At 38.1% G+C, this 13236-nt stretch overlaps 1 protein-coding gene across 4 annotated transcripts in view; it reads right to left on the bottom strand.

Annotated features, from left to right (window-relative positions):
- The window catches only part of PPA2 (inorganic pyrophosphatase 2), a 32887-nt gene continuing 19651 nt past the window's right edge, over window positions 1-13236 (bottom strand). For 2 of the 4 annotated variants that reach the window (XR_014945801.1, XR_014945802.1), the window contains 5 exons: window positions 8493-8739; window positions 6738-6823; window positions 5205-5274; window positions 1166-1205; window positions 1-176 (listed from right to left, as the gene is read on the bottom strand). Coding sequence is in view for 2 of the 4 variants with exons in the window: in XM_015861451.2 (XP_015716937.2) it covers window positions 142-176; window positions 1166-1205; window positions 5205-5274; window positions 6738-6823; window positions 8612-8739 (359 nt within the window). In the remaining 2 variants the exon portion in view is untranslated. The remainder of the gene's footprint in view (window positions 177-1165; window positions 1206-5204; window positions 5275-6737; window positions 6824-8492; window positions 8740-13236) is intronic. The other 2 variants (XM_015861451.2, XM_085546643.1) reach the window with 1 other exon arrangement.

Genomic DNA, 13236 nt, shown 5'->3' with positions numbered 1-13236 from the left:
TTAATTTCACAATGTCAGAATTTATTTACATGATCAAAGGTTTACATAGTTTGAAAAGTTTTCTCAATGGGAACCCAACCATTAGTGCCTCTCTTCAAAAATGAGATGACTTAAGATTTGAAGATGTGGCTTCAGAACACTTCAATGATCACGTGGACAAAAGTACCAGGAATCAACTAAAACAAAAAATACACATCAAGAATGACATTAATTCTATACAACCAGCCTGACACAGTGAAAAAAGCAATACTCCATTCTACCAATAATCTCCTCTCTCATGACAATACTTTTGGGCAAGCTCTATCCCTGGCCTATGTAAAGTTTGTCCTCAAAATATCCATTCACTTCAACAGTTTGCCCAAAATAATTTTGAAACAACTCTTAACATATTCACATGACCATCATTGAAAAAATAGAAAATCAAAGATTATGTTCAGTTGTTTGTCAATGATATTAGATGCAACAATCCAGTAAGTAAAAGCTATTTATCAGCAAGCCATATAAGGGCAAATTGAATGCAACTTGCTTTCCCATGAGTACACAGATGTTACTTTGCAAACAGCTTGGAACTTGAATCAGGGCTAAGTTTCTCTTAGTGTTTCCTTCCATCTCAAAAAGTGCATGCCTTCTCTATAGCTCCTGCCAGGAGAATAATCTTCTTAATCTTTTTTCTTAGTAGTTAACAAAAATGAAAATCTAGGATTTGTTTTTATTTCTCGACTAAAAACACATGTTCTGTTAACATGAAAACTAGTCAAAAGCAAAGAGAATTCTGTCCTTAAAAATTACACTTGAGAAGTGTGGTTGTTTATCTGATTAGTTAGCTACTATGAAGAGCAACAAAAAAGTAAGGCAAAGCAACCTTTCTCTTTTAGAAAGGATAAATGTCATGCATCCGTCTTTCATGATCAAAGAGATGAAAAAATATTTAGTCTTCTCATCTTTTTACATGAACTATATTTTCATTCATCCTTAAAAGCAAGCTCCCACAAAGAACTCTGAAATTCCTGTCCATGTTCTATTTAAGAGGACAAGCATCACAATCTGACAAAACTTAACCATATTTGTCACGCTCACATGGACAAAAACACCTTTTTCAACAGGTCAGAAAGTTAATTTTTAAAGCAAATGATTAATTATATGGTATTTGGGGAAAAGAATATACCTTCTGGGCAAACAGAATCTCCGCTCGCAGGCACTGGTGCCTAAAACAACAAAAAAACCCTGTCAGCGTTTTGTTTGACAGATAACACACAAAGCTATTTTACTGCTGAAGCCAAGAGGTACCAATAAATGACAGAACAGGCAAAATGATAAGTAACAGATTAATGCCATCTCTAACATGTATTTATCCTACTACACTCTCCTTGAAGATAACAGGATTTTCCATTTACATGCTACAGAAGAAAAATGCCTTTCCAATTATGTTACCATACATCAGTACATTTCATAAGGTACATATAGGAGGTTATATGTATACATGCACACATACACAGTTCATATTACAGGCAGACAAACATTTTAAAATAAACATGTAATCATGCTCCTACATTTTGACAGAGAAGGAAGGAGTCAGTTCCATGCAGAGTGACAAATTGTTTTAAAATATAGGTCTGTCACTCCAAGTCCATTTCGAAGCTGGATACACTCTTCAATCACAGTATTATGCAGCATGTCCTATCCTACTACTTAAGGGATGAAAGTAAAGCCAGTTTTAGCACCTTCCTCACAATAAGGATGCTGGCTACTCTTACAATAGCAATCCTCCTCTTTCCATCATCCCTCAGCTCCTCACAAACGGACAAGTTCTCCAGCTGTATAACTGATGTGGAAGAAACAGCATCTCAGCACAAGGAATACTGCAACATTCACTACCCCCCCACACAGGGAGTTGACAGGCTTTCCTGATTAGATCTAAATTATTCTAAACATATTAGTGAATACAATATCCAAACTCTTTTGGAAGTTTTTTAAATTATCAGGAAAAGTCAAATATTTTTCCCTGTAAGAAATTTTTCTCCATTTAAATCAAAAGATACCTCATCCAGCAAAGCTATCTTAGTTCATTTTCTCTCCAGCATTATAAAGGAAGAATTATGTGCTAAGTCTGAGAAACTGCACTACTAACTATATATAGATCGCCTTGGAGATTTTCCAACTTCAAAAGTCCTCAGCGGCTTTTTCTCAAAGCAAATGAGCAAGCGGTTCTTGGGATTAATGTTAAACAAAGGTTTGGCTGTCCCGGTCAGTTTTACAGATGGCAACACTTAAAAGCCTGAAATAAACAGTACAACTTAGAGCTAACACGTTCAGCTACAAAGCTCTGTTCCTCCTGGGTTTAGTTTTCAACATGCACTAACACTGAAGCTGAGAAAGATGAAACAATTTTCAGATGTGAAGAAACAGCAGAAATTTTCATCACCTGGAGTGTTACTACCCAAGTGGGTTTGTAGTTGCAGGGGGACAGTATAATTTTGGCTGGTTCAAACATTCTGTATGTTCCCACATGCACAGATCGTCTTCTGATCTCTTTGGAACTGACTGGACATGGCAACTTCAGCAGCTGCAGTCATTCCTAATTTGCCATCACTACAGATGGCAGCCCCCTGTCTGTAGAACTAGCTAAACAGAACAGAAATTCCCTAAATCCAAACCATTCTAGTCCCATGTCTGTAAAATAATGGAAGGTCAAGTGACAGCAAAATAAATTCTAATGATTAGAATGAGATGATCTTGGGAACTACCCCATCAAAAATACACGATACCCTGATCACAGCACGATTTGGGAAGCACTTTTTAAGGATTTATTTTGTATCTGATTCTTATCTACAGTTCTCTTGCTCACAATAAATTAATAAATAAATAAGCAAATAAATAACCTGGTTTACAATAATACTGAGCATTGAAATTTCTTTTTTGTTTAACATTCAAAATATCTGACTTAAGGCAAATACCACCCATTCAGAAACTGCAAACTTATATTCTGACTGCAGAGGCAGAAGTGTAGGGAACCAACTCTCACTGCAAAAGTAAGCTCAGAAATTTTGCAAAAACCAAAGTATGTTTCTTACTGTACTTGCAGATAAAATCTCTACCTCAACTTTTGCTCGTCTGCTTTTGTCCAGAAATTAATAAACAGACATAAATCGGAAGGAAAAAATATCTGCTTTCAGTTGCAAAAAACAAACAAAAAACACACTAATAAAAAAAAAAAAAAAAGCCAAACAAACAAAAAAACCCAAACCAGACACAGGTGGCTTTCATTTTAAACTTCCACAGCCATTAAAATTCTGCAGCCAACACTCACGTACTTTCACTTTTGTGTGAAAGACATGAGTGCCTGACAACCAAAGTGGGCAATACAGTGTACCAGACAAAAGGATATCTGCTTAAAATGTGCAAGTCAGCTTCCCTGCTTGTATTCCGAGCTTGACTGTCCACCATTCTTACTTCAAGAGCATTTGTGCTTTTCTTAGTTACCACAGACTGGAAAATGCATGCAATAACAACAGCATTCAAAATAGCACCGCATCTATTTTCCCCATCTGAAAAGCAGAGAGAGATGGTAGCCTACAAAACCAATTAAAATGAACTCTAACTGAATGATGGAGTTTGTGATAACTTCAAGAAAACAACATTACTTAAAGAAAATAATACCAGATGCAGAAAGGCAGGAAGTGATAACATTTGATAAAAGGGCAAGTGTTTAAAACAAGTAAGATGTTAGAATTTGACACAGAGGATCTGTTTTATAAACGAACCTTACTATTGCCTGCCTCCCCATCAAAAAGCAAAACAACAAAATACAAAACAAAACTAATAAAGACAAAATAAGACAGGAAAAAGAAGGAATTGGTGATTAATTAACCAGTGAACATTGCTGTTTTGGACAGATAATTATTTCCTCCCTCAATTCAAAAGTACAAATAGCACAGAACTCAAAGAGAAAAGGTCTGACACTGTTCAAACCAAGAGTATGTTTGAACTTGAAACCTGAGCTGCATTTCAATGCCCCCAAAACATGACCGTAAATTTCAAAATATACAAAAGGCAAATATTTTCTGACAGCTGTGACTGACATATCTTAAATGTCTGAACTCCAAAATCAATTTTTCTGTCATTTAAAACTTAAAGTCCCATTAATCAAAACATGTACAACTATTTGTATGTAAAGGTACTTTCAAGGAAATGTTGAAAACACATGACACCAACAGGAAAAAGATTTGACACTTCTTTATGACTTAAACTGACTTTTCTGCACCTGATCATCTTGTTTGTTTATGACCAAAAGGCACTGAGAACAACATTCTTAGCAGAAATTGTGTTGGAATGTTACCTGCGCAGAAAACAGACATCCCATCCTTTAACATCTGAACTTCCACCACTGCTGCGACTACTGGGGCAAAACTCTGACTACACACAGCCTGAGACAGTTAGCTACCTAAGCAGTTATGCATTTGAGCAAAACACTTGCCATGAGCACTGACACAGTCACAGCATATGTTAAATAATAATAATTTGTTTTAAAAGCAATACTTGGAGGTATTTTTCTCCATTTAAAGTCTGGAACTTTGTATAAATTCCAGCATCCAAACCAATATATTTTAAATTAGGAAAAATTCTCCTCCACTAGCATTTGCACATGAAAGCATCAAACCTGTAGGACATTTTCTTCGCCTGAACAGGAAACCTGCATGTTTTAATTTTATGTTAATATGCAAAATATGACAGGCATTCTTTACAAAACATTCAGAAAAGCACTCCCTTCTTTTACAGCAAAGCACTCAATTATGCAAGTAGACAGACAAAGGATCCCCTTAGCGATTAGGGACTACAGTCAGCTAGTCAATGAGCTCTAACACTGGGTGGTAACTCCTGGCAACGGGGGAGACAGAGAAGACAGCAGGCTAGATACAAATAGCAGTCCATCTTGCTATTCGGGATCAGAAGAAAAAAACAACACATCAGAACAGTAATGAACCTGCCAGAAAATACAACTGAAGCACTGCAATAGAAGTTTTCTGTTAAGATGCTTACACTTACCCACAACATTTGTGTGTCTCCTTTTAATTAATACCTTAATTTTTTATTTAATGAGGGACCACATCAGTGTAGGTATCTTACTTCAGTTTTGGAGCTCTGAGTTTTCTTTTTCTATTTATCACTTTTTTATAAGGGTGAAATAAAGTAACTATTGTCCTTACCGACTGCACAATTGACCGGGCCTCCTCCTCACTGCAACAAAAAGGGCTGCCACTCACTAGAGCATTTGTGCTGAAAAATAAAAATTCAAGAAATGTTTTAGCAATCAATAGAAAAGAGACAACACACAATTAGTACCTATGGGAAAAAAAACAAAACAACAGAACATCTTCACATATAAAGCTCAGAAATGTATGGCTCATGAAATGAGGAAGCCAGAAATGCAAAGCAACAAGTAACACTGGAAGGGAATGAGAGTTTCTCTGAGTTTGGTTTTTTTTAGGCTATAAATTCTACACTAATATAAGCAGTACTCACACTTACTTCTGGCAGCTCACTTGGGTACAGTTCAGAGGACTGCAGTTAATAAACTAAATCCCCTTGAAAAGTCAACAGAGAAATTGGCATTTCTACAGGGAGCTGAATACCACCTAGATGGCTAGCAGTGATGGCATGAATTACCCCTTGTCTCTCGTGCTTTAAAGGATGGCCAAATTCTACAGCACCACACTCATATATTACAGTAAACTGCCTGCAGCATATAGCAAGGAGAAAGAATTTAAACAAAAAGCAGGTCAAAATTCTGCTTTTACATAAAGCAGCAGGTATCAGTACTACCATAATGCAGACACAACTTCGGGGCCAACTATTTTTCAGACAAGTTTCTCTGCAGACTATGAATATGTATCTGTTCACGCCAGAAGTGAGTTTGGATATGAGTTTTTAGGTTGTTAAACAACAAATGGCACTAATTCTCAAAGCAGGACTGAATTTTCAGTTATTTTTAAACTACATCAACAAAAAGCTCAAAGTGGCCCTGAAACAACCAGGACCCAAAGCCTGAATTTTACCTGTAATATTCTTGTAGTCCTACAGCAGAACCAACACATGTTAAATGCTCAGTCACTCAAAAGTCACATTTTGCCAACAAAGTATAAGAGGACATGGCCTCCCCCATAGCCCTTGCCCTCTGATTTAGCTAAAGGTAATCCACAGCCCTTGAAAAGCATAAGGCTAGATAGCTCTCTTCTATTCAAGGCTACTGGTGCCAAAAATGCCAATGCAAGCCAGCTTGGAAAGCTTAATGAAGTTCACTTTAATTTTGATGAGGCCAAGGGCTGGTAATTAGCAATCATGTGGCAGTTCAGAGAACAACTAAATAAAACTATTTATCCTAAGTTGCAAAAGAACATCACAGCAATGCAGCACAGAATGACAGAACAAATGGTGGCAAGATCTGCATGGGATTGTGAGAATCTCCCAAAATGACATCAAACACTCCAAGGCCATTATTAGTAATGTTTACATAATCTCTGTCACCTTGACATAACCAAAAAATTACTAGGGCCACTTACAGCCAGTTGACCATTATCATACAAGGTGCAATTAGACTACGATAGTCAGTTATCAATCAAAATCACTAGTACTCCCATCACTTCAAAGTAAAATCTAAGCAGTTGAGGCACAGTTGCCATATACTGAATACCAACAGCCCTAGCACAACACAAAGAAGAAAGATGTGGCTGGCTACTTACCACTTAACAGTACCTCCATCCGTTTTTTTATGAAGCAAGGCTTTCCAGCATTCATGGGTTGATTTAATAACTTCAAAAGCAAAATCCTAGTTTACATCAAGGAAAATGTTATGATTTAAAAGGTTATTAAACAGGAAAGAAAAAAAAAGACATAGAACAAGTTTATTAAGACACAGTGGTTCATGTGTTATTTTAAGGGACCTCCTTTGTGGCCTCATTACATTTCTGGGAAATGTAACAGCATTTTTCGTATGGAAAAAAAACTGAGCTTCACTATCTGTCAAATACACTGGCAACATATTCAGGATTTTTCCCTCAGTCTGCAGCCAGAAAACAGGAAAGTTGCATGAAAAAACAAAGTCAGCACTAGATGTTAAACAGACACCTACAGCTGTAGAAAATCATACCAGGTCCTAAACAGGACTAAGTGTGTGAGATATGACTCCTCTGTTATGTGTGCACATCAGGGTCAGAGTTAAGGTTTCCCCTCTAGTAGCAAAATCTGCATTTACTTCATTAATTGCTCAACCATACACTTAAGCATTTGCGACAAACAATGTAACGTTGCCAGCTGATTAACAATTTTTGTTTGTTTAAAAAGAAAAGTAATATGAGGAGGGGAGGGGGGAATTAAAAAGCCTTAAAAAAAAATAAATTAAAAAGCCCCGTGTTCAGATGATGGTATCTAGACTGAGCAGCACAAATCTGCCAACAGAACTCACATTTCCTAACAAGGAGTGACTTGGCAAAATGCCACTGGAACATTGTGAACTTCACCAGAGCTGTTGGAGCGCAGCCACGGCTGCCTCACCACATCCTGGGTCTCTAGAAATGCTTGAGAATTATTCAAGTGCTCCAAACCAGCTATGTCAGGGCATTTACTGCCTTGAGCCTGAACTCTGATGGCCTGACAGGGACATACCCCCATTAAACTGTCGCTACAGTAGAATTACAGAGCAGGAGAATTTGAAAGAGTAGCTCCTGGGAGAACAAGTGAGAGATCACGTTATCCATCCTTACAACTCTACATTTGATTGATTTAAAAGACAGCTTTAGTGCCGAGGGGAGTTGGAGCATCTCTTTAAACAGACAAAACACGCAAAGCTGCCTGTGCTGGTTAAAAGGCATTTTACAACTTTGATAGCACACTGCAAGCTGAACTAGCTGACATGTGAACATCATTCATTAGGAACCTGTGATTCTCCTCAAAAAAAGAAAAGTCTACAGAGTGTACAGTACATGATTTGAAAAGCATTTTTACTCAGATCACATGTGATTTCCTCTGAAAAAATCCAGGCACTTTTTTACAGCAAGGTCTACTCCTGAGCCCATTCTCCTTTCAAACCCTGGCCATTTTGCTTATAGGATGTCTAAAAAGCCTTTCATTTTTTCTAGAAAAAGTAAAAATATTTCTTAGCCTTCAAGCCAAAAACAGCTCAACTGTTCATAGACAGAATTACCCAGAAAAAACCTATACCTTGAGCAAATACCGAATATGAGAAAATCTGCAACCTATTGTCTATCTTGAACTACACAGCCTTGAAAAACGTCAGGAACGTTTATCAATCAAGACTGAAAAAATATCTGAAAAGACAATCTGTTCACTTCTCTGACAAGCAGAAGGAAAGAGCTGTGACAAGCACTACGAACCTACACATGTATGTGTAAGTCATATCAAGGATGGGTCTGAATGGATGGGTATTTTCCCTGGATAAAGTGAAAGATAGTAAATATCACTTATTCCTATTTGAATACCTTCATTTAAACATTCTTTTTGTTAATGCTCCTTTCTCTTTCCAATTCCAACAATTCTAGAATGTATCAAAGAGGTCACAGCACAGAAAGATCCATCTTTAACTTTGGATTATCTTCACCTTGTCTTTAAATTCTCCATTAAAAGCGAACTGATTTTCTGGTTTACCATCAGGGACTTTATAACACTGGAACCAGTCAATCGTAGCCTCAAGGTAACCTGGTTTGTGCTTCCTGACATCATCAATATCTGCAGGTTTAAAACAAACAAACAAAAGAATAAAGAAAGAATATAGACCATTTTTTTACTCACAATTTCTTTTGCATTTTTATAAGGGCTCAAAGGATTGCTAAACCATTTGATTTAATTGAGTACTTTCAAAATTACTGGGGAACCCCATTACATCAGCTATCCATAGTTTATATTTTATGATTTTGGCATCACACTAAACAGGGAAACCTGTTTCCTCCTGCTCTTCCTTAATTAAGACCCAAAGGAACAATGAATAGAAAGGCCATAGACATGAAATGAAGATGAAAATTCCGTATTTACAGGTTTTCATCTCAATAGGCATCCTCTTGCAAAATTCTGATCAAAACTGGCAAGATTTTAAATCAACACCTCAAAACAAAATAGTCTTGACTCCTCAAAAGTTACATTAAAGGCATCTCTTTTCTCATCTCTTTTCTCATTAATTCCATATTAAGCACATTAGATACAAAAAGGTTATGTGCGAGGAGCACTAAATACAAACTTTGCTGATAACCCCATGGTATCTGCAAATGGTGATAAGCCAGTTCTACCTTTTCCCTCTGTAGCTCTACTGTGCAACAGTGTAAAAGGACATATACAGCACATGTCATCTGTGGGGCACCCTCAGGAGGCAGAAATAACAGTCTCAGTGGGCACAGAGAGAATAAGTACTTGTACAGCAATGCTGCTTGAGGGCTATAGTGCTATGCACTTTGTGATCTTAAACACTTCCTATTTCCTTCTGCACATATCCAATTTTACCTGGATGTCCTGGGAGGCTACCACCACTCCTGTCACTCGCTGGCAAATTAACTCTCTGTCTGACATCATGTTTAAATAGAAAAGCCTTCAGTGCTATGTTTATTCATTGTGATACAAGGATTTTGTCTCTTTTGGAAGCCAAGCACTTTTTTTTTTTTTTTTGCTGGTGTAGCCCTTTTCTTCACATTTATTTCCCTCCTACAGTCACTCCTATTGGAAATGGGAGCTGACTTGTTATTGCTGTGTGTTGCATGAGTTCTCCATCTATTTCATAACCTCTCTGCCCAATCCATCTTCTATGGAGTTATTCTCTTTCTCTGCTGTTTTGCAAGTGACTTGCTCCCTTACTGCCCCTTCCTAGCATCTCAACATTCACCACGCTGCTTGGCTGCTTCATTCTCTTCTCTCATACATACATATCTCACTTGAAGACAGCTCCTGGCTCGGAGACACTGCTGCCTTACTCACTGTAACAGATTTCCAGACCTGCTCAGTCCACTGGATTACCAGCTAGTTGCATTCTTTTTATCTACAAGTGCCTAAATGTCTTCCTAGTCTAGTCTGTGAACCCAAGCAAGGACATATCTAAAGAGAACAGCACAAGACTTTTCCCAGTCTCTTAGTACAGACCTCTCAATTCTCCACAGACTGCTGAGAGAGATGACATTAGACATCACTGTGAGACCAAACGTGCACAGGAACACATGTTAAATACCCATAGGCATCAGATAGACACCACTCCCAAATTCCTCTGGATCATACATTATCAAAAGAATAAAGTACAAAACCTTGAAGAACTCAAGGTACATTTTTGCTTCTGCACACACTTTAATAGAGCTACGTGTTTATGGACTCAGAGTAAAACACATTTTGAACTTGGCTGCTGGCCATGTGCCTGTAGAAGATTAGGGAGTTTCACTGGCAGAATCCCAGAGAGAGCAAGGGCACATAAGGCTGTGCTGGAGGAAGGTCTTCTAAGCTAGAATGCACATTTAAGAGTGCAAGAACCCTTTCAGAATTGTGAGATTAACAAAGAACAAATGATTTAGAAAAGAGTCACCTTGTTCAGAGAAAAGATGCTTCATTCAGGCTCTAATAAAACAACAGCTCCAATTCAAGCCAGGCTCCAGGACACGATCCTGCTCTCTCTAAGCAAGTGAACATCCTTGCTCCCACCTTGACCCCTTGTGATCTCCTCCTCTTGCAAGGTCTGAACTCATGTTTTCTAGTACTTGCTGAAGAGACAGTAGGTACTGTAAAGTCTACAAAGCAAACCAGGCTGCTGCAGCAAATTCCTTGACTCCCAACGGTGGATGGACTCCAGGTTTCTGTCTCCGGACACTGCTTAAATTCAAGTGTGCTTTCTCAGACTGCTTCTCCTTTTTCTTCTGGTTCCTCTTCCAATAAACCTCTCACCTAACTCTGCCCTCTCAGTTTTTCTTACTAGGTCATTTGCCACCCATTCCCACAAAAACTGTTCAACAAAAGTGCTTTACAGTTTACTAAGTGACACATGAGCCCCCTCCTATATGGCATTCCTTATTTATAGGCTTTGTTTATGTGTGTTTAAAGGACCCAAATAACAGAATAGGCTTTGGAGCAGGCTTTCATTACCTCCTTAAAACAAGGACATTGACCTTCATGGACAGAATTGTCTCTGTGAATTTCATTTTCTCACTACTGGAAAATACCTGGCCTAGGTAAAACAAATCAGGCCCATAAATCGCTGTACCATCACACAGTCCCTTAACTACTGACCACGGTATATTGTGTTTCTGAGAAATTAAGAGGGATAGTGTTGCTTATATTTCCTTGGCTCCTTCCAAACTACTCTCCAACTCTGTCGACCCTTCCCATGTTTTTTTTAATCTTTCCCTATTATGACTGCTAGCTACAGAGCACCAAATGGACCTTAAGCTGTTGACTGAAAGAAAACTGTATTATAATGGGAGCTGGTGGGTAAGCTGCAGGAGAAAATACAACTAAAAAAAAATCAATCCTGTTGCTGTGGAGTCAGCACACAACACAAAATACAAGGAAAACTGCAGCTCTCCCATCACTCAACAGCTACGTCTTTGGTTTATTAAAAGGCACCATAGACAAGCATAAAAAACAGCCTGTCCCCCACTTTCTTTAAAATTCAACCAGCATCTTTGGGGCACCAAGTGAAAGCAGAGAACAATATCTTCAGTTAACAGAAGCAAAGTAAGGTAAAATGAAATATAATAATCTGTACAGAGATTAAGTACATCAATACCTATAGAAACAAGCTGCATATTATGAGAGAGATATAAACAAATAAGAGAAATGTCTTCTCCACAGCAGACCCTGATCCACTTTTACCTTTCCCACTGATAGCAAAGAAGGCTAAGCATGAATGGAAGCAGCAAATATGTACTTGGTCAAATGTAATTTCATCTCTGCAAGCAAGCCCTCAGCATGGCAGAAGACAGAAAGGTGAAGTTCCTGCAGGCACACTTTCGGCACATCCATCCAACAGGTACTACAGGGAGACTTCTTTATACTGTCTCATACAACCACAGGTCCCATTTTTCTGGGCACCAAAGTTAAGAAACAAGGGTTAAAAAAATGGCTAATCATGTTAAGGGCTGCAATTTAGCCTCAATAAGAAAAATCTTGAGAGGTTGGCACAAACTACTGCTGCTAGCTTACTGTCAAAGGAGTGAGCCAATGCAAATGCAGTTCTCAATTCTATCCGGCTTTACAAAACAGAGCAACAAAAGGATTTGTACAAAACTACCATGTTTAGTATGACAGATGCTGCTTCTTGTAAGCAAAGCTAAAACAACATGCTAGCAGCAAGCTTTCTAAACAAGGTCTGTAGGAAGACAGGACATATGTTTTTAATAACATCTTATAAACATTTAAAGGAAATAGCAGCTACATTCCATATAAAGGCATTTGGTGTATTTTGTGCAGTGTGGTGTGAGGGAGTAGGAGAGGGAGCCCTAGTACAGATAATTAATTCCTTTATATTTAATGCTTACACAAATCCACACCAAAGGTTTTCAGGGCCTCTGCTGCTGCTCTGCATATAAATGCACTCATATGCAAGAGCATATAACAATATCCAGAACGAAGTGTGCAACATACTTTATTTTTGCCATTTCGGGTTTGATCATGTAAGCTCAAAAAGCCAATCTTGAGTTGTATATTGGGAAAGAAGCATGACAGTGTATCACAGTTAACAACATCACTACCAGCCAATGGCAGTACAACAAAGCTGCTAGAAATCACCAACTGCTGTTGAATGTATTTGGTAATCTTTCCACTAAGCAATAGTATATAATGGTTGCTAAAATCCCAGTCCTGTAAATCACTTCAGAAATGCCATCCAGAATTGGCCCAGTTCACCTTGGGCAGGTAAAACAACCTCTTGAGAATCAGACCTCTCAAAAGTTCTTTCAAATACACCTCTTTTCCAACATGAAGATGCTGCATATATTCCATGCATACAGACAAAACAGGACTCATCCTTTCTAAGCCCAATCTTGTAAAAAAAAAAATCAGATATACATGTGAATTTCAATGAATAAATTCAATCCAAATTATGCAATGAGCAGACAGGCAGCCTTTCCAGTCCAAGAATCTGCTTCTTCTCTTGGCGGGTCTGCTACATTAAAGAAAAAAGCCAGGTCTATTATACTGCCAAGATTTACTGTCTCAGGGCACAGAGTACTTTTAGGCCCTCTCCCAGACCCTTGTCTGAAG

Source organism: Coturnix japonica, chromosome 4 (assembly GCF_054131305.1).
Source record: "Coturnix japonica strain WE chromosome 4, WE-NBRP24, whole genome shotgun sequence".
Classification (NCBI taxonomy): Eukaryota; Metazoa; Chordata; class Aves; order Galliformes; family Phasianidae; genus Coturnix; species Coturnix japonica.
The sequence above is the reverse complement of the archived record's forward strand: the minus strand, read 5'-3'. Positions and strand labels throughout refer to the sequence as shown.